The sequence below is a fragment of the Tauraco erythrolophus genome, chromosome 2 (genome assembly GCF_009769465.1).
Source record: "Tauraco erythrolophus isolate bTauEry1 chromosome 2, bTauEry1.pri, whole genome shotgun sequence".
Classification (NCBI taxonomy): domain Eukaryota; kingdom Metazoa; phylum Chordata; class Aves; order Musophagiformes; family Musophagidae; genus Tauraco; species Tauraco erythrolophus.
This window is the reverse complement of record NC_141466.1, coordinates 121,688,613-121,712,954: the sequence shown is the minus strand read 5'-3', so window position 1 is coordinate 121,712,954 and position 24,342 is coordinate 121,688,613. Positions and strand designations below refer to the sequence as shown.

Sequence of the window (24,342 nt, the reverse complement as noted above, 5' to 3'; positions counted from 1 at the left end):
TCTGAAATCATAAATTCAGCTTCATATTCAGGTAACAGGTATAATAATAATCACATCAGCATATTATTTCAAATAAAGACATGTCCAAAGTGAAGGCTAATGGCATGGCTGACCTCCCAAGACCAGTAATGAACACAGAACTTTGAAATTTGGCATATCTGAATTTAAGCACATTATGCCCCTGTTAATTTGGTCCTCCTATTCCTACACAACTGCCAACAGGATCAGCTCTAATGGAAACTCCTTTTCTACCTGTCGTATAGCCAGAAAAACAACAAAATTCCCTGAAAGTAGTCCATCCCCGCCCCCCCCCCCCCAAAAAAAGTCTGGGAGTTGAGGTGATGTGTAATATATTGCCTTTCATCAACTATAATTAATTGAAAATAATATGAAAACTTCCCTAATGTCAGCATGCATAATTGTTAACAATTGTTATTAGAAGATGAAAAGAAATGCTGTGTCAGGCTGAAATATCCCAAGAGTTCATGTGTATCATCTGCATATATAATGTGAACTTACTGTGCCAGACCTTTTCAGCTCTGCAAAAGTACAACCGGGCTAAAAATAACTCCGGCTCGTAAAGAGTTCGATGTTTTGGTGTAGATATGACAGCAGTACAAAATCACTACTCAGCTCTAGATTGCTTCAGCAAAAACGACAAATGTGTTTAGATAAATCGTGGAGAGCAAGAAATGACCACCATCAAAGGCTGTGTTGTGTTTTCAGACAAAAAAAATTCAGGTTAAAACTTGTTCTTCTTGCTTCTGTCCCGCAGCTGTCCATCAAAACCAGCTTTCTCCCTGCGGTCTATCAAATATTTCCCTCACAAATCAATTTTACACATGATCAGCCCATACCCCTACTGAGCTGAACCTCCCCGTTAATTAAGTGAAGAAATTACCATATATATTATATTAATGCAAACATCATTCAGCTAGTAATTCACGGCTGATCTGGATAATGGAAAGGTTGAACACCCATTAACCCAAGCCAACAAAATGGGTTGGCTGAGAAATTCTAGCAGGTCTCATGTGACTCTTCCCTTTAACTGCAGCTCTGCGGTATCTGCTATTGTAATAATTAAAATCCTCCCGGTAGATCAATACTGGAATCTCTTTATGGGAAGTGCCCTGATGGAAATGTCTCAAGGAAGCTGGGGCTGTGGAACTCTGAAAAATTCATTTTTTTTATCTGACAATTATCACCACACTGCAGACTAATTCAACAGTGCACCCCTCTCACTCTGCTTTGAATGCACTGGAGATTGACATCTAAAAAAACCTAACATCTCATTTTAACAAATAAAGGCACTATTTCCACATACAGTTTGGAATTATCAGCAATCATGAAACCAGACAAAAAATTAATATACATTAAGCACTTCATCTTCTGATGGCTTCCTCTGAGTCTCAGTTATCGCAGCCTTCTCCTCATTTCCTCTCTTTGTATCTTCCTGTATTGATCTCTGCCTTTTCATCTCTTGAAAAAAGGGGAAAGACATGTAAAATTATTATAAAGCTTGATATTTATGTATTGAAATGTGGACTTACATTATCAGGTTTTCATATATTTATTGTTAAATATTATTAAATCATAAGATGGGAAAACAGGTTTTATATTTTCTCCTACCTGGTCTGCTCTCCACGTATTGACTGAAAGACTGGAGCTGAGTTTTCCTGATGGTAGAGTCCTTGCCGAACACAACGGGATTTCTAAACCGTTCTGCTGCTTTTTGTAATCGCTCAGCACGATGCTCCTCTGTTCCATTCTGCTAGGGAAAAAAACAGTCACACAACAGTTTCTTTTGTTTACAAACGGGAAGACAGGAACGGGAAAGGTGCATTTCGGCGAGGAGACAGGACGCAGCTTTTGCGAAGAGGATTTCACAACTTGGGCTGCAGTTTATATAGGATGAAAAGTACCAGCTGCGGAAAAAAAGGGCAAGAGCGATTAACTTTTCCTTTTTTTTTTGTTTGTTTGTTTAATGTGCGGTGGCAACAACTGGATTTTTGCTATGTGGGCACCCTCCTGCAGGACTCTCTACTTACTTACCAGCCAGACCTATTAATTGTGAGAGGTATTTGCCAGCGATGCCGATTTTAAACGAAAAATTACTCCTTTGCAACTTTGATTTGCCAAGCGCCGCGCGTGCTGCTGCCAAGTAGCGGCGTCTCTACCCCTGAACACGATCTGTATCGTTTTAAGAGCGTGTTGCCTTTAGCCTGTCTCCCTGCCCGGTAAAGAAATCTGTCGTTTTCTGTAGTCCCACAGACTTGTATGACAAGAAGAACTAGTTTCTAATTTTATGCCCATTGAGATAAACCACTAATGCTGGATGAAGGCTAAAAGGTAGGATTATAATACTACCCCACTGAACTGCATTTCATCAGCTATACCTTTCCAAAGCCAGATTTGTAAGTAAGCCCTTTACAGCTAAGGAAACTACAATTATCTTTTCCAGGGCTTCCTATGTTAATACTGGTAACAAATTCAAATGGTTCTATCAACACGAAATATCCCAGAAGACTGAACCACCGCAGCGTGTGGAAACTGCAGATACCGAGGTGCTGTGTACCAAACAAATATTTCATTTTATACCTAATCTTTTATTATTTTTATTAAGTGTTTTGAAAGTAAATAGGGAAAGGCTAAGATGCATGACTAATAGCTAAGCCTGCTGAATGCTGAAACTGGTTATCAAAAGCTACCAAGACTTTGCCCTTCCTCTGCATTGAGACAATCGGTAATGAGGGAGTTCTCCAATGGCCTATTCTCTAGCCTCAAGGAGGCCGGGGATACACAATCCCCAAGGGAAGGTAACAGTTTATCCTTTTCCACAAACACAGAATGCCTCATTTAGAAACGTGTAAACTGCATTTTATTAAAAAACAAATCCACCTCAAAGCCGAGAGCTCCATGAGAACAGATGGACACCATATATTCCTTATAATGCCGCTTTCCAACTCTTCCTTAGAAAGACGTACACAGAGATAAACTGTTAAGTTGCACCTTTTGTGGGAGTACCTCAAAAAAAAAAACCCAACAACTCCTCCTTCACAGAAGCTTTTTATAAAGAGAAATACCGTTTTCGTCAGGTTAGGTGATACCAAATTACCCTAAGAGGCAGTGCATGTGTCATTTGTCAAATTAAGCTTAAAAAAGTATTGCTCACATGCTCCGGATGACTTTTCAGCAGCACTATAATCAAATGGTTATGATTCTGGTTAAATAAAAGGTGGTTTCCTGTTATTAACACAATAACCATCTGACAGCCTAAACCAGAGTCTTTACCAAAATAAACAAACATGACTAATTTTTTAGGCCTGGCAACATGCTAAAATATCAGTGTGATTAGCCAGTAAATCCCATTTTAAGAAACCTTTTTATGACTGGGGACTTCTGCCACTTTACAAATGTATTCCTCTAAGCCCACTAATTCAGTTAGCCTTTTCAATCCATTGTATTATTCTTGGGCCAGCTTCATTTTGCATTAAATCCACTGCAGAAAGCTAAATTGAACGCAAAAATCAGACTTGATCCAGGCTTCCTTTTGTTCAAAGATAGAGACCGAAAGTCCTCTGCTGCTGCCACACACTTTCATCACCAATTTATAGGAACCGACAGTGTAAGGGAAAAGCAATGAAAGTCATTGTTTTGCGACTTCAAAGCATCTCTGTATCTGGGGAAGGAAATCCTTTCAGTCAGCAGTGCTTTCCCCCCAGACTGCAGGTGGGTGAAAAGTTATACCCAACTGGAAGTGCCCCAGAGCCATAGGGATATTAATGACATACAGAGACTATTTAAAAAAAAAAAAATAGTAAGAATACAAGGGGTCTAATTAAGAAAATGAAATGAAAATGGATTGGTGTGCGCTTTATGCTGAAGTGGTGAACTTCAAGAATACACAAAACGACTGCATGCACTATGTACTCGTGTCTGTTTTTCTCAGAAGCACTCGTTGTCAAGCTCCCAAGTATGTATGCCTTTAAAGTGTGCCACGGCTTAATTTTAACGGAGAAAAACCAGAAGATCAGCCTTGGGAGGGACTAAGTCACTGAGACTACAATCCTGCTCCCGTTAAAGTCAGGGAGAGTCTTGCTGCTGATTGCACCAGCAGCAGGATGGAGCCCGTGCTGTATTTCTGCTTGAGGTGACAACCTCAGCAATAAGAATTGAGAAATGCTTCTTATATCTCTTACTGTCACGCCAGTGACAAGTATCAAAATCAAAATTAAAAAAAAGGAAAATGCGTTGATTAATCAACACGAAAAAACCCAATGCATTGCAAACTATGCAACTACACTGCCATGAAGATTTTCTGCGTTTCTTACTGTGAAGGATTTGATAAGAAATCATCTTCCTCCTCACGAAGTACAAACCCGAAATCGGAACACACAGGTACTGAGACAAAAGCATTAATCAAAACTTACCTTAATGTCTTGCTCTGAGCTATCAGTTACAGCTTTCTGAGCAGCACTGGAGAGTGAATTTGCCACCTGTGGCTGAGCTTCTAGGAGCTTCTTCAGCTTCAAATCCACCAACTTACTGTTTTGTTCTGCTAAATATGCAAATACCACATACAACAGAGTGAGATGCATTTAAATGCAGAGTCGCTACAACAATGTAGCAATTTAAGAGGTAGATTTCATTCACTTTGCTATCATTTCAAACTAGAAAAGCAAAAACTAGAAGGCTAATTACTTTTTTTGGGATTCAGATTAGCGTAGATTTGTGTAACATACATAGATAGCACCTAAGTTCTGTTAGAAAAATGTATGTAGTACTCAGCTGAACAAGTAAACGTGCTTGAAGACAGTAGATGAAAAAAACAGAAAGCAGACAATGTTTACTTTAAGTTACTCCCAACCTGCACACACCTACACTTCGGAATAAAAACACACTTAAAGAGCCATTTATTTTATGATGACACATAACAATTTATCACATATTCTAAGTACTGATAACCCTTCAAGTTTATGAAGTACTAATTCATCCTAAGGCTCCTTGGCACAGCTTCTTAACGTTAAAATTTCAGTATCAAAAGAAACAACTTTCTAGTAATATTTTACTATGATTTATAGAACATATGAAGCCACGAGAGCCGTAAAACACTTCGTAACTGCATTGAAGGGACAGATTCAAAGTGTGCTGAAGGCCCCAATTTTTTTTATCAGTTTTAGCAACTTGGATCAGAGCCCAAAGAAACAAGAGTCGAGAATTTTACCTCCCAATAATGCTCATTCTGTACTTGACGGTTGACTATCTGAATTTGTTACACACCTACACACAGTTACCTACACATACACACATAATAAGGAGAAAGGTGTTAATAACAAATCACAGAGTAGATCTGTGGAGCTAACCCTAGGTAGGAAAGAAGAACAACACTGGCGAAGAGGCCCCCAGACATACTCCACATGCAGCACCACACGAGAAATCGCCCCTGAAACGGGGCGAATGCAGCATCACCTGCGTGTATTATGCACGTACATCTGGGCCCTTGGGTCAAACGCAAAGAAAACAGTAGTTGCTATGTTTTTCTGCAGTTTTTCTGCAGCCTGAGTTTTTCACTGCGGGCTGGTAACTTCTAGCTGGTGTGGGAATCAGAGCCACGACTGTTTTGCGGCACAGCTCCTTCCAAGGTTCGAAGCGCTCCGATTCGTGTTAGCCAAAATATTTTGGGCATGCTGGCAATCAAACGATGCCTGCCTCCAGCAGCAACAGGCTGGGTTGGGTTATGACGAAGCATAGTTTCCCTTTCCTCTGGCACACCCAGCCAGGGTGCCCTTAATTGAGGCTCACATGTAAGTACATGCACATTCTCGTGGGTTTATACATAAACATCATGTAATAACTATGATATAAGAGGTTCACATTTTATCAGATAGATTCACAGCAGCATATGGTAGCAGTACTGACAAATACAGACAGATGCAATATTTAAAACCAACAACTGGCAGTAAAAGTAAAAAAAGAGTTTTCTTGGGAGAGATGGGAGGGACTAAGATTCAGCAGGGGACAAATTAATTAAGATAGTCATAACAAGCCCTAATGTGAAATGTCCCTTACAGTTTTGCGTTTAGGTGCTCCCAGGAGATTCAGCCTTCATTAGAACCTGGTATGAATTGGCAGAATCCCACCGAAATCTGTGTACACTGATTTCTATCACATCATTAGACTGCTTTCTGTATTATTGCCCATCCCCTTCCTTACTCATTTGTCCCTCTGGCTGCTGTGCAGACTGAACTGCAAAATGATGTTCCAGGTTTTTTCCAGAACATCTTCCCATGGTGGAGATGAAGCATTGGGCAGTGGGTTTGTATCCCTGAGAAGGTATCTCTCAGGAAAAAAAGGCCCACAAAAATAAATGTTGATAAGTCACTGGAGCTACCTGACAGGAATATTCATTACTGATTTTCTATTTCTCCTAAAATGAACCGGTATTTACTGGAAAATTATTTAACAGGATTCTGCTCTAAATCAGCTTAATTCAAATGCTGGAAACACTAAATATATTTTATTATGTGTTTGGAAATCCTCAAATAAAAAAAAAAAACAACGACATGACTCAAATCTTTCATATTCAAAAAAGACTAGAAAGAAAGTGCTATATACACATCACTGTCGGTTTAATTTACAAAGAGTAAACACTAAATGAAGTCTTTTCATTTAATGTATTATGGGCTACAACCTTGGGTCCAGTTGGCATGGGCAGAACCAAGTCAGAGGATGCTGTGAGAAGTTTGCTTTTGCACAGCCTTTATCCGGATGCTATCCTGTGCTTGCCACACTTCCCCGGGCTTGAGCTAACTTGTAGGGAGAAAAAACGTCCTGGCAGAGCAGCACACCACACTACAAAGAGGCCCTCGGCAATCCCCAGGGCCGCTGGTAACAGGCAGGCTTGTACGGAGAACAAGCTCCTTCAGCAACCCCCTGTGAGTAGAAGAGCCCCTTACTGATGGGCAATTACCTTCACACCTTTGAAGATCCAGTGCCTTTTTAAATAAGCATCTCCCTTGTAAGATCCTGACTTATTTATCATCTATGGAGGAACCTGAACTCCAGTTTTGCTCGATTACAATTTTTGAAAGAGGAAAATACCACTACAATGATTTATTATCACTTGACCAGCATGTGCTAAGATTATACAAGCATTTCTGCAAGAATATGAATGCTTTGAAAATGTGTTATTAAAAATCTATTACTTGTACTTTGTAAAGTAAATAGGACTAGTTCTGTTCAAATTTATACCTCCATGCCCTCACTGGAGCAACAAGGTATAAATGCAAGAGCCGGTCCCCAGGAAGGAACTGGAGGGATATCAAGCCTACATGGAAACAGAGAGACATATTTGCTCCTCTTCACTGAGCAGATGGACCAGGATGTCAGTGCAGAGAGTGGCAGCTGTAGTCACCAATCCAATTGCTCGCTCCCCTCTGGCCTGTCCACCTTGCTTTGCTGGGACAATCTAGACAGGGTGACTTCAGATGGCTCTGCTTTACAAATCTGGCTGGGGTCCCCTTCCTCATCAAACACCAATGGACATTTAAATCTGCCGTTGTTGAAAAAAATGATTTTGTTGCTGATTTTAAATTTCAACTAAACATGAATGTAAAATATTAAAAAAGAATCAGCATTAGGGTTTAAAAGACCTGAAAAGGCACAAAGGAATAAAGGGATGACACAGAGAAGCAGCACATCAGAACTCATAAAATGATGGAGTGTTAGTCATGCAAAATACACAAAATAGCCATTATTTAAATTACCCGTTGAATCAAGGTCATTTTCTAGGTTAGTAAGCTCATCTCCACCTCCAGTAACAGAGCATTCAGGAACCTCCTCGTTAGTATCTATCTCAATATTATCATCATCCTCATCCTCATCTGTAGGAACATACAGCATCAGGTTAGTATTTCCTTAAACACATGCACCACATCACTATAAAAAAAGAATGCTTTAGAGAACAAGCTGAGTTATGATAAAAATGCAAATCATTAAATAAGTCTAGAAGGAGATTTCACTCTGCCCACTCATGGATTTATCCTTAAACTGATGCAATTCAATATACACACAGGGGGCTCTGCTGGAAACTCCTGCTACAATAAAGGTAGAGCCTGGCCTCAGCAGTGTCTGTTCTCTGTGCTGAATCTCTGGCTAACTCTGAAAAGCACACGTGCTTTTCCCTATAACTGGAGTCAAAATAATTTTCCCTAGGCTCCCAGTTCTCTGTAATGCAGAATGAGTGCTGAAGCTGGCATATGGCAGGTTTGGATGGGGTTGGCCAGCAGAAGGTCCCGGGAGCTGTGGTCTCTTAAGAAAGGCAGCAGCTCCAGGTACCGAGTTCCCAGCCTGGCGAGACTTGCCACTTACTTTGCACAATATATCACCGACTAGTGACCACCATGCCTTGCTTAGGTGTTAGGGTCTCCTACCACTTCCCATACAAGGAGGAACGGTACCACCTGGAACATTGCGCTTAGCAAGTGCTGACCTCAGGTGTAGCAAGAGCACACTCACGGATTGCTGTCTTACTGCACCACTTTGAATCAGCATTGTTTGTAAGCTACATACATTTTAAGTAAAATAATAATTGTAATTATACTTTATATTTTTATGGGATATTTCTACCGAGTTTCTCAGAGCAGCTTATGAATATCACTTGTAAATGAGTCCCATAATGTTTTATGAAGTAGGCGATTATTATAATTACAATTATGATGATGTAGCTAAATTATGGCACAGAAAGAGTAAGTAACCTGAGGAAGATCAAATAGCGAGTGCTGAATTGTGAAGCAGATCCCAGAAAAAAATCCTGACTCACATTTTCAATACAAATATATAATGAAATTAACGTCCATAAAAGCTAGATTAGTACTTGCAAAGCATGTAGTGGCATTGCATTTACTCACTTTTAAGTCTCATATCAAATGCTATCTGCACTTGTTCAGACTTATATGAACAATTTTCCTACGTATGTATGCATGCATGCGTGTAAAAATGATAAAGAGGAGAAGGCTGGAGTGTGTCTGGAGAAAGACGACATAGAGTAACTAAAGGAACTTTAAAACACTTCACAATAGGAAAAATTGCTAATTATAACTACAGGACATTGGTACATTCAAACGCCATATAAGCAAAAAGGATCCTAAACATAGTACCAAGTTGCTATAATCCTGAGTATCAGAAATTTGGGGAAGTTTGGACTGGGATTGGTGCTGATGTCTCATCATCTGCCTTTGAAATACACTAAATCTCATCTCCAGAACTGAAGTTTGCACTTCAGGCCCACAGTGCTGACATGAAGCTCATACAGTTACCTTTCCTGATTCAGGGTAAGGCTTTTGCTGTGACAGACAGGAGTAAAGAAGTTTCCATTTCAGTGTCTTATTCAACATCTGTTGCATGCATGATGGAGCAGCAGTCTGTGAAGTAGAACGCCTCTGTTTCAACTGACCACCATGACTTCCCTGGGCTCCTCTCCACTAATCCTCAATGGTCCCTGGAAAAGTCAGCTTTCTTCCAAACTGCCCTAGCTTGAGCCAGATGGATGGAGAACATCATCTCTCTCCAGCCAAACCAGGATCTGCGACCGGACCGGAGACCTGACAGATGGTGCTTCAGGTGTACAACTGGGAGGGCAGAAACACTCAGGACTCTCTGCAACATCCTTTCTGTTCCCACTTAAATTCATACAGATGGTCCTGTGATCTGCACTCTAGTTATTTCAGGTAACACAGAGGTAGGTGAACAAAGCAGAAGGGAACAGTGTGATCACCATCAAGTGGAGAAAGGGTCGGGGTAAAAGCAGACTGAAGAGAAAACGGAGAACAGTAAAGCAGCAACACTAACAATTCTCAAGTTTTGAATTTCTTCGAAGCATCTCTCTCTTCTCTAATGAGGAGCTAGTCTTCTCACATGATTTTAAATCCTTCGCGATGTTGTCATACAAATTCAGTGGCACTCAGGCCATGATACTCTCAAACACATCCTGGAGCTCACCAGTGGCACACTGAAAACACGACTGGGCTAACAGCAGCAAAGGGCCGTGGACATTTGGAAGAGGTGGAACAGAAAAAGAGAGACACCACCATAGCAGAAGGAAACCAAATCCACCTTGAGCCTAGAGGCAGGCAATGACTTTCCAAAGCACCCAAAGAAGTCAGCTTGCAAGGTCAGCTCACAACTACCAGTCATCCAGCAGGATGCTAGATGTGTCAAAACAATCTAAACAAGATGACAGGGTTTAAGACTGCTGCATACTAAGGCAATGCTTATATTAGATTATTTGATTTTCTTTAATTTAATATAGTGAGACGAGATCAGAGGCACTGTCTTTGACACCATCATTTTAGGTAACAAAAGAGACGGGAATGTTGAAGACATCAGTTCCTAGTGTCAGATAATGACCTGACCTAGTATTTAATCTAAAGTTGGGAGGCTTCACCCGAATGTGATCACTAGGACATTTACATTTTATTAAAAAAATAATCAATTAAAAGCATTTATTAATAATTTCAGAAACTTTCAAATATCTTACAAAATCTACAGATTCCTAGTTTTAAACTACTCTATTTTTTTTTTTTCCAGTCCAATGTTCTTCTAGTGTGTTAATAAGGGAAATGTGTTTAGGGAGCATGTTACAACAAGATTTTGCAATTATAAATGATAAAAGGAACAACATGACGAAGAGATAACAGATATCTTTTATGAAAAGAACAAATTACTAGTGTGAAAAACTTAAAGGACTTGGTCTAGAACCAGGGCACGTAGTTAGAAGAGTACTAAAGAACTGCTTCCTTGAAAAGTATGTAAATGTGGATCCTAGAAAGACAGCAAAGCTTTACCATGTTGGGAAGAAACCAACAAAATCAAAGGCAAAGGATTAAGTCAACAACTAAGCAGCAGTGACCATTACCTACACAGCCTGGACTGCAGTCTAGACTGAAGAGAGTGAAATAAGAATCTTTTGGTACCAAATGGAAACGTCAGAATACTGGTGGAGAAAAGATCCACAGGCATTTTATAGCTCGTATGTCTTACTATTTAGATTAAGTTGAGGCTTAATTTGTAGTTAAACTTGATATTCTCTTGACTTGGTTTAAGCTTGTCCATATGTGAAGGAGTTGCAGCAGATTGCATCAACTTCTAGACAAAATTAAAAAGAAAATTTTCATAGAGAGGTAAAAGTATTGGTGGGAGTTGGATCACATTAGTGGGAGAAGCATATGTAAGCTGTCAGTGGAGCTGTACGTACTTGCTCTTTAGGGAAGATGCCTCCAGGATTGTCTCTGGGAAATCCTTCGAGCTTGTGGATATTCAGATATTTAGTTCACTTACTATCAGGTACAGAGTTCACTTTAAGGCTATAGGATGTGACAGGAGTATCTCAACAGTAATAAAGGAAGCAAAGGTGAGGAACAGAAGAAATGCAGAGTCAAAATACTGGTTCGGTGTACAAGAAACCAGATGTCAGGACAAGAAAGTACATCAGTAACTGCCAACAGATACAAATACTGCCTGTTAAAAATCTTAAATTGAGGATTTAACAGTGTTTTATGAGTCAGAGACTAAGCATGAGGAGTAAGCCTGAACTACCACGTACACGCTCTCCGAATCATTGCCTCAGAAGTAAAATCTGTAATGTACCCTGAAAACTTTAAGCACACAAGTCCAAGAAAATGCCAGCAGGCTCTCTTAGTAAGTTTTTTAACTGCAGTATTTCTTTCCAGCTTTTGTTATTAATTCCAAAAATTTTGAAAACTTTTTTTGTCCAAAACAATTGGATGCTGCACCTCCTGCATTCTTCCCTCCATGCTCCTCTAATCTCTCTTTTCTGTTGCTGTTCTTGTGTTCATTCTCTTCTCTCTTCCCAGTTTTTGCCTATGTTTGGCACTTTTTTCACCAAAGCCTCTTTACACGATGCTTATCTTACCTACTGTCCTCTCCATTGTCCCCTCCCGCCGCTGCCTACTCACTACCTCCAGATCTGAGCCACATCCTCACAAAGACGCCATCTCAAATAAAGGATGGAGATGTGCCAGAGAGTACAGAAAACACACTACCCAAATCCCAGAAGAGCAGACGGGTGTCCCACTGCAGAGGGACAATACCTAGATAAGATGTCAATTCCTTTGTCCCATTGCTGCTGGGAAAAGGGAGGATATTTGGATTCCTATCTCGATACTGTCCCTGGACCCATCTCAAGGCATCCGCTTATCAGCCTGAAGCTAGTAGGACATGTAATAAATTTGAAGCTGCCATCCCAAACCCTCTGGCCGTTGGCAGAAAGAAGTATTTTCTGTCTCACATGCCAAATAACCTAGGAAAAAAGACTGGATTTCGTAGCGAAGGATGCTGCTTATCCAGGAAAGTTTCAACTTGCCATAGGCATTTGAGTTTTTCAGACCATGATTAAATAAAGCCTTTTAACAGAGAATGTTGCACCAGTGCCAAAGCATGAAACTCTTAATGAGCATACAGAAACACAGAGAGAGATCACATTTTCACCTACAATAGTGAGCAAGAAGTTAGTCTTTAAAAACTCCCAAATCCCAAAGCTGAAATGTCACTTTTTTCTGGAATAACTGAATTGAGAGAGAGGAAAACGGTTAGGGACATTCCTTTTTGTAAATTAAAATGTAGCAATCAATGTAGAAGAAGAGACTAATGAAGCATAATGTACAAGAGAGTTTGGAAGACATGAGATATTACTATAAGCTTGTCTTGGGTATCGTATAGGGAATACAGGACTATACACAGAAAAAAACCTACTACATGTAGATGCAGTCAGGGGCAATATTCAGAATCCAGCTGTAATAAGGAGACTGTCTATAACATACTCCACTTTATATGAATGAATTTCTTGAGTGGAGATCTGGTGTGGCACCTGACATTACCAGCGGTGTGGCAGAAGTATGTGGAAGATGTGCCATAAGGAAAACTTTTTGAGGATGAAGAAGCACAAGTGTTATAAAATGTACATTGACATGAAAGGAGCAAAGAGGAATAAAAAGAGAGAAGGAATGAAAAGTGGAAGTCCAAGAGGAGTTCAAATAGTTTGGCCGAACTACTATATAAACAAAGAAAAATGAAGGTAGGAAACATAAACCAAGGCGATAACTCAAAGCACATGTGAAAGTAGAAACCAGTTAAATTGTTACAATGGATAAAACCCAACAGGTACAGTGGTGATAACTTTATGAACTGTTGTCATCAGTACTGATACTGTCTCCTCCTTTAGTAAGTAACACAGAAACTCTCTGTGCACATATGCAATATATACATATGAATACTTTTTTAAAAATATATATGCACAGTGCACAGTTACCTCTGAGACTGTTTATAAACTGAACAAAGGGCAGGAAGAGCCATGGCAAAAGTCAGAGGAAAACATGAACAGGGAAGGCCACATCCCAGAAAGTGGCATACTGGGATATTTAGCAACAGTACATGTGAGTCACTGCAACAAAACAGGGTATACTACTATCCAGCTGAGCACTCAGGATACACCCAGAAAGCATACCTTACTGGGAAGGGAGAGATGGCAGGAACAGCTATGTAAAGGTGTGATAAATCAGTGACGAGGAAGTAATGAAATAACATAGGATGGGGAGTTACACATTGTGAAGAGGGATGTACACCATTAAGTACACCAGAGTCTACTTAATTTACAAGTACTGTGCCACTTTGCTCAATCTGTCTTACTCCCTTCCCATCAAGGCTGTAATTTCCTTATTTATCACAAAAGAGAGTTATGTTGGCAAGCTTGGTGTGCTGGGCGAAAAGAGGGAAACTGAAGACCTGACCCAAAGGGAGACGTACAACTAACTGCTTTTCTCTTTGGTGTTAAATGGAACAGAGGTGTAGGGTTTAGGGTGCAATAAGGCTATATTTAAATATATATGCATATAAAATACACGTAGAGAAGAAAAAAAATATTGTTGTTGAATGTAAAGCTGGATTTTCCTGACACTTTGGCTTACAATTACATGTTAGTATGAGAAATACAATTTCTCCTTAGAATATGCAGAAGACACTAAAAAAGCAAGAAGCCTGTACTGAAACATGTGCTCAGCACCCGTTTGAGTTTGAGTGACACTACATTACTCCAGCTCGTAGCACTGGCAGGTATATGAATTTTAATGACATTTCAAAGTCAGTTTAATAACATTATAGCAATATTACATCTCAAAACCTGTAAAGGCAAGTGGTATGTCAAAAGACTGCCATTAAAATCAAAAGGTTGTTGCCCTCACCTCCCATGAGCCACCTTTAAAATTCTTTTGCCAAGCAGTCTTTTGAACCTATTTAATAGACAATAAAGTTTCTCAAGTATTTCTAATGTTGTTTTCCCCCAGAATTATGTCTGCACTTCTATATAAAAATATATATTGAAGAGATTTTAATCAACAATCATAAAATTCTATAAAACTGAGAGTAATGACAAATCTGTAATTAATAAGCCAATATGAACCACTTGTTCATGTAACGTCTTTTTCTTTCAATCACATATATGCTTTTCTTTTAATTGTTGGAAATTAGGTGACACAACGCTGATTTAGGAAACATATTTACAAGCCAGGTCTTTTGGTATGTGCACCTGATGAACAACGATGTTTTGAAGTGTGAATAAAAGTGATGACCAAAAAGATCTCTGGTTTCTAGGTTGCCATAGGAATAAGATACAAGGTTCTTCAGCTCACCTCCAGATGCCTTTGACCTTTCTTTTAACTTTTCTGCAGCCATTTCACTGTAGCTAGGAAGTTCTGACATCTTCACTCCAGATCGAGCTTCTGCTATTAGCTGACGAGCTCTCTCTCTCAGCTGCCGACGCCGCTCTTCATCTTGCTGCTAAGATATATTGAACAGTTGCCAACTCAGTAATTGACAGAAATGCAATTTCATTCTCAATCTGATCATCATGATAGTAACTGGTTTACAGCATGGTGCTTGGCCCACATTATAAATAGGATGCTCGATATCAGTTGGGTGTCACACCACAATTTTTAAAGACATCCATGAACCAGATTTTTTTTTAAAGCATTCCCCAAATTATTAATGCATTAGAAACCTAATTGTTTGCAATTTAAAGCATTTATAAATGATGTTCTATAAAAATACCTTGATGAAAATTCTCAGACACTTTTGTCTCAAAGTAATACTACAAAAACTTTTACCATGGCTACAAAAATGGTTTTACTAAACTGAATTACTTGTTTGAGTATCATTCTCTCATAGACCTGAAATGAGAAGCCAGATGTTGCTACTGGTTACTCCAATCACCAAGCTTACTTCAAAGTCTAAAGTAACATCTAATCTTAACATCTAATCCTTAGACTTCAATGGATAAATACTTTTAAAAAAAATAAACCAATGATAGTTAACGAAAGAACAATAGATGCCAGAGTAGAAAAGATTTTGCATCACTTTAAAACACCCTCCTAGTGGGGCTTTGGTCAAGAATTAAAATCACATGGGAACTATCCCAGAAAACGTTGCCCCACTAAAGCCCGTAACTATCTTGGAAGCACAATAACATTTCAGTTCTAGAAATGAGCAAAGTTCTACAGCATGACATTTTGGAAAAGACTAGCCCACCATACTAAAAGATCTAGTATAAGATGATGTGTTTCAACACATCCATAAGAATATATTAAAGTATAACAGAAACAATTTCAGTTTTCACTTTACAATTTTTTTCAAAGTTAGGATAGTTTTCTCCCTCCCTTCAGTATTAGTAACGCTCCTAAGCGCAACCAAGTCAGTGTTTGGCTTTAAGTCAAATCTGCCGATAAATTCGTCTTATTGACATAGTGAACAGGATAAAGCCCAGGTACAGGCAGTTGACCTGAACTAAATGGAATATAACAAACTGCCTAAATTTGGAGAGCCGTCCTGGCAGCCTTCCCACCAACCCAGAAACTGAACATCCCACACCTGCACACGCTGGTGAGAGCTGCTGCTAAGTGCTATTTAGTTTAAGCAATCATTAATAAAACAAGCGCAAAATACTAATTAGGTACATTTTACCCATTTCCATGTAAATTGTTTGTTTGTAGCTATTTACTCAGCATTGTTCTCGGCACAATAGAAAAAATGCAAATGACTGAATCAGAATGCAGCCCTAATGGGACTTTCTGTTTATAACCATTAGCCCAGAGGTGTGCTGTAATTCAATCCTCAAGCAGCGAGATTTAGCCTCATTAACAGCTTGCATGGGCAGGTTACAACTCATAAAACCCTACAGTAAACAAAGTATATGGACACAGCACAATATCTTGTCTCTGAGTGACAGAACCCTGATTCCCTATCAGATTGCCTTGATTTACTTTTCTCCTAATGTCCTTCCCCTGGAAAGACAATTCTGCCTGGGCTCTGCAAGGCAGCGGGATGGCACATAGGGCTTTGTTTGCTTTCTCACCCTTTAACTTCCCAGAAGGCACAGAGCAACAGTTCTATCAAAAACTTGTTTGGTAAAGCACGTATTATAAAGACAACTGGAAAGCTTCCCCCCTGCTCCTATGCACTATAAAAGCTCCATTTAATTTAATTTCCAGCCAGCCAACTGATACAGCAATCGACTTTATTTCAACCTGCAGTATTCGGTAACATAAATTACGCCGAATTTTACATGAAATAAAATTGCTCACATCTCTGCTATTCGTAATTCCTGGGATATAGGAACTCATGGGTTTGATTTAAATGAGTTTTAAGAAGGAACGTGCAAAACTTGTATTAAATTCCCATGTGGTTTACCATCAAACAATTTAATCTACTATAGCTCACGTAGTTTAAAGTAAGGCCAGTTACGTGTTTATGACACATGCCCTAAACTGAGCACTGATTCCCCGTCTCCTTTTCTCCCCTCCTCCTGAAAAAGAACTTGTATCCTGAATTATTAGCATAGTCATTAACATCCTGGGGATCTCCAAGCAAACACAGATTATTGTTGCTTGTGTTTGTGCTGATTAAGCCAATCATCACCAGCGGATAAGGGAAAAACCAGCCTAGTTCTTGCTTAAATTCAATGCAGGTATTTGAACTTTCAGTTACAGAGTTTGGCAGAGGAAACACTGGTGGAAAGCAGCAATGAATCTGAGAACAGAAAAAGCAGGTAGATTAAGTTTTGAGGTACAGAACAATCATTAAACAGCAAATTAAGCCCCTAGATTTTGGAAAGGAAAGTGCTCGGGAGAGGTACAGAGGCATGAGCGTTGATACTGGAAAAAAAAAGAGACATGAAGAGAAGCTCTGCACCAAGGAGAGACCATGCAAACATATATACGGCGATATTTTCCTGTACAGTTGACGAGAAAATTCAAGAAAATCTTTCACCCCCTGACACAAACCTGACATGTCAAAGAGACATTAAAGTTTGCTCCGTTATTTTCCCCCCCAATTACTTTGTAACGGTCTAAAGATCTGCCACGCGGATGCACAGCGAGGAAAACTTCACCATTTAAGGACAAACTCTTCAAGAATAAGTAATGTAATTCCTTGTTTCCCTCCTATAAAAATGTATTGGTATGCAATTTTTATATTTCACAGTTCACCGACATCTCGGCAAGCTTTCTTCCACTGCTTCAATGGTGCTACTTTTAATTTTATCCTCCTTAGTCCTAGTAATTAAAGTGATCAGCAGTGGCATCCCAACGGCTTTGACACAGCTACAACCCCCTAGCAGACTCCAGCTTTTAAGGGGAAGGGGAAGAAAAAAAAAAGGACGGGAGTTTCATTTCACTGGAACAAGAAAATCAAGCTTCTCCAATCCTCAACTTTATCCAATTGTTCTTTCAGCAGCCTTTGGATCTTAAGAAACAAATAAAAATGGCTGCCATTAGGGGGTCCTTTTTGTACTTGCCGCAGACGGCAATGACTGACACTACTTTGGCCAAAAATGATGCCGTGGATTTGGGAAGGTGAATTCAAATGTGAAACACTGGCTGGGCAGTTTCCGAGATCATTACCCAGCGAGCGATGTCGCTCGGCAGCAGCAGAAGCTGAGAGCTGATCAACTCAGTAAAATATTGGGAGCAGTGGCATCCTGCAGGGGGGAAAAGAAAAAAAAAAAGCCACCATAAACCCCATCTCCTTAACTCATTAAAAATTCTGCAATCTTCTCGCATTTTCAAAAAAATCTGTCAGGGATTTTCAGTTGTCCTTCGGCAGAATTTTGGGAGGATTCAAACTGAGTTTACACCAGAAGTCTGATAACGTATTATCCTCTCCCTATAAAAAAATATAATCCCGTGAGCTGCATTTATTTGACATCTAGAAAGAAAATTCTTTACCGTGTCCATAGACTGGGGGAAAAAAAAAAAACCCAAAAACTGGTAAATTAGTGATACTCCACAGCAACAAAATTCAACCAGAATTGTACCTATGAGGGGGAGCGATTCCCATAGCTGTAGGTTTCAAAATTGTCCGTGGTCTGCCCCAAGTGCACAGTACATCTAAGAGAAAGAACTTGACTGCCATCTCTTTCATCATTAGACAGGAAGAACGGCTCTGTTATTAGCCATTCAGAAAGAAAAAGACTTCTGTGCTTGTCCAGAGGCGAGGATTACCAAAATGTACCTATTCAGTTAGTGGAGAAGACAGAATAAAAAATAATAAAAAAATAAAATTACACGAGCTTTAAAGGTTTGGGCAGGCTGCATTTTACTGTGACCTTGATCGGCTCTTGTTTGAGTAAATAGGATTTGGGATGAAACATTAAAACTGTTTAGCAGATCTTTTCAAACCATTTCAAACTTTTCTTATGTTGGTTTATAATATAACCAGACATGCTTGTAAATGGCCACACCTGCTCATTTCTCAGGGGATGGCCTGATCTCTGCCTTTTCTAACAAAGAAAGGATGGTAGAAAAAAGATCAGCCTTTCTTGTTGCAAAACAGAGTGGAAAGTCAAAATCTTTCTCAAGTTTGTCCCATCTGGTCAGATTAAATCTTTGATCACCCTGGGGACCACATTTATGTTTAGTCTCTACTACTGTTCAGAACAGGTAGTGAGGAAAATATGAATTGGTAAGCAGGGAATACTCGACATAAACAAAAGTGCATTTGCTTTGGATTTCTGTGGCTCATCAGGTCATAGGAAGTGGTCAGCAAAGACAGATATAAATATCTTGGATATTTTCTGCCTTCTCCCTGGTGTCTGCATCAGCTACCTTACCACCAATAAACTGCATGTAGCTTGAAAATATTTTTCCATGAATGTATATCACAAAAAGTATCAAATGACTTGTCATAAAGAAGCAGCTATTGGCTTACAATCTATGGCACTGAGGGACTAATGAGACACGACAGAATGAAAACAAAAGTAGCCCCAAGTCTGAAACTGGAAGAATCACAAACAATGTCTTAACAAAGCTATCTCCTTTGAGGAAAAAAAAGCCTCCAAAATTCACAATAAAATGGGGTTGTGTGGCTGTAAAACGGAAAACAACTCCTTAAACCTAGGAGGTATTTATTTTTAAAGAAATGTTCGCTTGTAAATTTTTATTTTTATTTCTTTTTTTTTAAAAATATAATCTGTGTTGTTCTGGAAAACCTGCGATTCACTTGGTACAGTATTTCTGGTGTGAAGAATGCTGGCTGTAGAAAAACAATCCGTGGATAATTTAATTCCTCATGTCCTTGTGAAATTGAGAAACTCTTAGTTTACTGAATGAAAAAAAAAAAAATATATTTGAAAAAAAGAACGGCTGACTAAGTAAGTATCACCTTGTGCTACATCCAAGGCCTCTTGCTGGTTGTCTGGCTGCTCTTTTGTAGGCAAAAAGGAGCTGAACGCTCTCTGGCTCCTTAGATCTGGCCCAACAAATGCACTGCCAGTCATGCACATGGATCCAGCTTAAAACCCAGTGTGAGCCTAAAAGAAGCTAGTCAAACTGGCACCTACTCATGCAGAAGGAGATAGATTTGTCATGACAGGCTGATTATTCAATGTAAAGAAACAGTTTAGCTTTTCTAATCTGGTACAAATACATCTTTCTCAGAGAAAAAAGTAAAAGGTCTAACAGTTCAAGTATTTAAAGTAAAGAAACCAACAAAAAAATTGTAACGTCAAAGTGAACCATAGGTATTTGTGCTAGAGCATTCTGCAAAACAGCCCCGCAGTTCTATTCAGATAAATAAGATTTAACCCGTTTAACCCTTTAGGAGCTGCACATCTACGCGACGATCAAGGCGAGCATTTCTATTTCACACTACACTTGGCTCTACGGCAAGTTTTAAGGGCAGGCTGAAATATCTAATTCCAAAGACACTTTCTGTTTTCCTCCTCTTCTCGCTCGCCTGCGCCGATACCGAGAGCGAGGCGCTCTCCTGGCGAACAATGCGAGGGCAGCCTTGCCTACCGACGGGGCTCCCAAGAAAGATCATCGAGGAAGTCGATCTAAACCAAAAGCAGCAACAAAGCCCTCCGCTAACTTCTTCCCTGGAATTTTCTCTGCTTAGGCAAGTTGGTGCTCTCCCTCATCTGGGAAGTATAATTACGGACAACAATCACCTACGGTGTCGGGATGCAGAAGCTTGTTACGCCTGTCACCATGATTGTCAATGCTATTGGCATTACCCACAAACACGGTCTCAAGTGTCCAGGCTGAGAAATATTCTGAAATAGTGCCATCATCCAGACGGGGCATAATGTCCGATCTGAGATCAATAGTCCAAAGACAGTATTTTCTGTGCCTTTCCACAGCTGAGTTACAGACAGAAGTTAAAGAAGCTGCTTACTCATTGCAGGAGTCAACATTTGTCGAGCTCCACTTAAGGGATTTTCTCTTGTGTAAACTTGACTTTATAATTTAAAAAAAAAAAAAAAGTGGCGTTATGAAACAAAGACTTTTGGCAAGTGTACGGGATGCGTAAGCTAGAGAGCAGCATCTTTCAGACTGCCATCCTGGGAAGCTTCCTTCTCGGGCGGGCAACCCCGTGCCGAGGGAGGAGGACGTGCCCTCCTGAGGAATGCTCCCGGTTCACTCCCAGCCGAACAAAGCGGAGCGGGCTGCAGGGCGCCTCGAAAGATCCCCCCCCCCCCCGCAACTTAATTTTCAGAGGAGGGTGGCGGGATCCCAGTCCGCTTGCATGTGATGAGAACGGATAGAATGAGCGCAAACCCTGTGCCTCCCTGGATCCTGTTTTGCTGGGTTTTTTTTGAAGATGTCCTGCAAACTGCTGGCAGCTTGTTTTTAATGGAAAATACCAATCGCCTAGGATCTATACCTAGCCTTTTGCCAATAATGAGAAAACTTCACCTTCTGTCCCCAGCAATTCTTAGGAAATCTTTTGCTGTTATTCCTACAAATCCAATTACAGATTGTTGAGTAGCTAGTGGAGTAAGCTTATTGAGGAGTGTCACATCACTAAGTCGTGCGTATGTGTTTCAGTTTGTAATGTGGTCTGAGCCGCTGTAGAGGTGTCAACTTAAAATGCAAGTAAGTAGCAGAACAGGGCTAATCCCAGCCACTACTCCCCTGCAGCCAAATTGTAGCGCAATGAATGACAGTGGAAATGCAAAGATGCCACTGTGCTTATCACACACAGCCAGATGGTGGACCTGGATCAATGCACACATGCCACGATCAATGCATTTGATAAAGAATTAAGAAGAAAACTGTACATGTTATCAAAGAACTTGTACATGGCATAATTATGATTCTGCATGTGCTTACTGATGATATTGGAGACTCAGAGGCAGGTGATAATGAAACTGATAGGAAGAAATAGCTTAAAGGCTACAGCATATGGCCTCGGCACTAAGAAATCTTGTCAAATAGTTCAGAAAGCTTTTTTAACTGTTATTACAGGCTGCTCATAGTGCAAGCTGGTGGCAACGTTTTAATTTTTTTTTTTTAAACCTGAAATGTCAAAAAGTTACAAAAGCTGTACTTTTCAGAACGGTTCGGAAAATAATTAAGATGCTATTGTGTTTTAAATACAGCAAAAAAAACCTACAGGTAGAGAAAGTGCTCACAGTTTTTTAGGGGGGTTGTGGTTGGGCATTTAAAGATACATGTAATTCCACGTTTCCCGAATAAATGTATTTAGACTTTAGGGGCGCTTGTGGCGGTTTAAGGAATGTATCTGGGTAGCAATTTGCATTCGGCACGCCAATTTCTACAGATACAGTTTCGATATTATTTCTCATCAAATGTAGAGTATTTCCCCGTTACCGTTTGTGCTCTGTCAGCTGCATTACAGCCACCTTGAATGTGAAAGAAGGTAATTAAAAATTTGCGGAAAATAAAGTCTAAAGTAAAAGAAAAAAAAAAAGCATACACATTTCTAATGTATAAAAGGTACCTAAAATACAAATTCGCATGCTCCAGTTGATAGATGAGCTGTCTAATCAACGCCTGGACGTAACTTAAGTGCTCTCATTAGTGTGAAGACCTTCAGGCTAAATAAGACTAAATCCCTTAAAAATTGCTTCTGCAATAGAAAAATCCCCCTTACCATTTTCCTCTGCCTAAATCATATCAATTAAAAAGAGAGAGGGGGAGGGAGGGGGAGAGAGAGGTATTTTCACATGACTTTGTTTTAACTGACACTCGAAAAACTATCTTCTGAATCCAATTTAAAGTGTTGCAGCAAAAAAGTTCATTAGCAATAAAAGAAACAAAAAAATCACGCTGAGTTTAGTTTCTCTTTCACTTTAAACCTGGATCTTTAATCAGCGTTAAGGCGTATAACGCCTATTGAATCCTTTAACTTTTTTTTTTCCCCAACCCCAAATATTTAATCAACATTGCAGTTCTACATTAAATGGTAAAACTTATCAAAACGAGCCTGCGGAGGATAGAAGCGCATATTATATTTGCAGCAGGCTGAGGAGGGGACTCCCCCCCAACCCCCGAATTTCAATTTGTCCTGACAAACCATTGGGTATTAAATTCTAAAGGCACGCAGAGTGCATAAAGAACTGATGGCTTGATTAGCTCTTGTGGTGCAATTGAAGGAGCTGTCTCTCTCCCCGCTTCTCCATTTTGAGAAACACTTTGATCTCCGTTCAAGTCAATTCATGAACATCAACTGACAAGACTGCATGAAACACCCCAATGGTTAGGCCTAAACTCGTAGCAAACTATTTGGTTTCATTAAGGCTTCAGGAGAAGTGACCAGTGACAGTCCTTTCATTCAGAAGCCAACAGGCAAGTGACTATTTAAACTTTAATGTGCACAATGTACTGCTGAAGGCCGCTACACCTATAGTCAGTCACTCAAGTATGAATGCCTTCACCTACTATTTCGTGACATGTGAACTGCTAAGTGCAGCTGCAGTCTCATTAATGCATTCGCCCAGATTTGTTTGCAGCACTAAAGAGACGATTTGCAGCAGTTCTGGTAGCAGAGACGACCTATCTTCAAAGGAAGGTAGAACAGCAGGTGCTATGTAAAAGCCAGCCATCAAAAAAAAGACTGCATTTTTAAATTTACTAAACATTTGCACAAACATAGCAGAAATACTATCGGCTCCAGCTGAAAACATAAAAGAAATCGTATCACCCACAAAACGCAGAGTATTCGGTCCGGTTGCGAGCTTTGCTACAGTAAACTATTTACACATCACTTTCCCCCTTTTTTAGTTGCCCTCTCCAAAGAGTCCCACTTCAAAGAGTTCATTTTTGCACCAGTTCCTGTCAATGCAGGTCAGAAACACTAAAGTGGAAAGTGGCTGCAGTGCCGTGGCACAAAGAGTCTCTGCGGCTGAAATCAAACAAAGCCCAATTAAACTAATCATAACGTCCCAGTGAACACAAGGAAGCTCACCTGGTATTTCTGGACTTCTTGTGTGAATTCCCAACTCTACTCGGTACTTGGTACTATAATTACCCTGACCAAAATACTGTGAAATTACTGCTCTGATCTACTAATGGCTGCAAAAAATGGAGCCGTTGTGGTTTCATGCCAAGGGGCCGTAGCAAGGTGGCGCAACGCTTTCTGACAGAGACGACAACTTCTAAAAACTCAAAAGGGAAAATTAACGGGATGTGGTTTATGTTGCCAAGGACTGTTCATTAATTACCAATTTAATCACTGCTGGAGGCATGACATTACAAAAATCTGGCTGAAAGTTCTAATAGATTATGAAGACCACCTAAGAAGAGTGACCAAGAAATGTACAAAACAATTAATACTGTTTCACTGCTATCAAAGACACTCAGATTATTTTACATCAAGTGAAGCAAAAGAATTAGTAGCTTCACAGTGCCACCACTAGGAACTGTAAATACAATGGCACACAATTAGTAATGCACATGTGACTTTTCGTTCAAGGCATATATCCTTGGGAAAGCCAGAACATGATAAGGAGAACAAAAGAAACATTTTAAAATG

At 39.8% G+C, this 24,342-nt stretch overlaps 1 protein-coding gene across 10 annotated transcripts in view; it reads right to left on the bottom strand.

The window, feature by feature from the left end:
- The window catches only part of EHBP1 (EH domain binding protein 1), a 223,844-nt gene that overhangs the window by 37,772 nt on the left and 161,730 nt on the right, over positions 1-24,342 (bottom strand). For 3 of the 10 annotated variants that reach the window (XM_086630928.1, XM_086630936.1, XM_086630892.1), the window contains 5 exons: positions 14,703-14,850; positions 7,767-7,883; positions 4,431-4,555; positions 1,630-1,768; positions 1,373-1,479 (listed from right to left, as the gene is read on the bottom strand). In XM_086630928.1, the coding sequence (XP_086487054.1) occupies positions 1,373-1,479; positions 1,630-1,768; positions 4,431-4,555; positions 7,767-7,883; positions 14,703-14,850 (636 nt within the window). Of the gene's footprint in view, positions 1-1,372; positions 1,480-1,629; positions 1,772-4,430; positions 4,559-7,766; positions 7,884-14,702; positions 14,851-24,342 lie in introns of all 10 variants that reach the window. The other 7 variants (XM_086630906.1, XM_086630913.1, XM_086630944.1 and 4 more) reach the window with 4 other exon arrangements.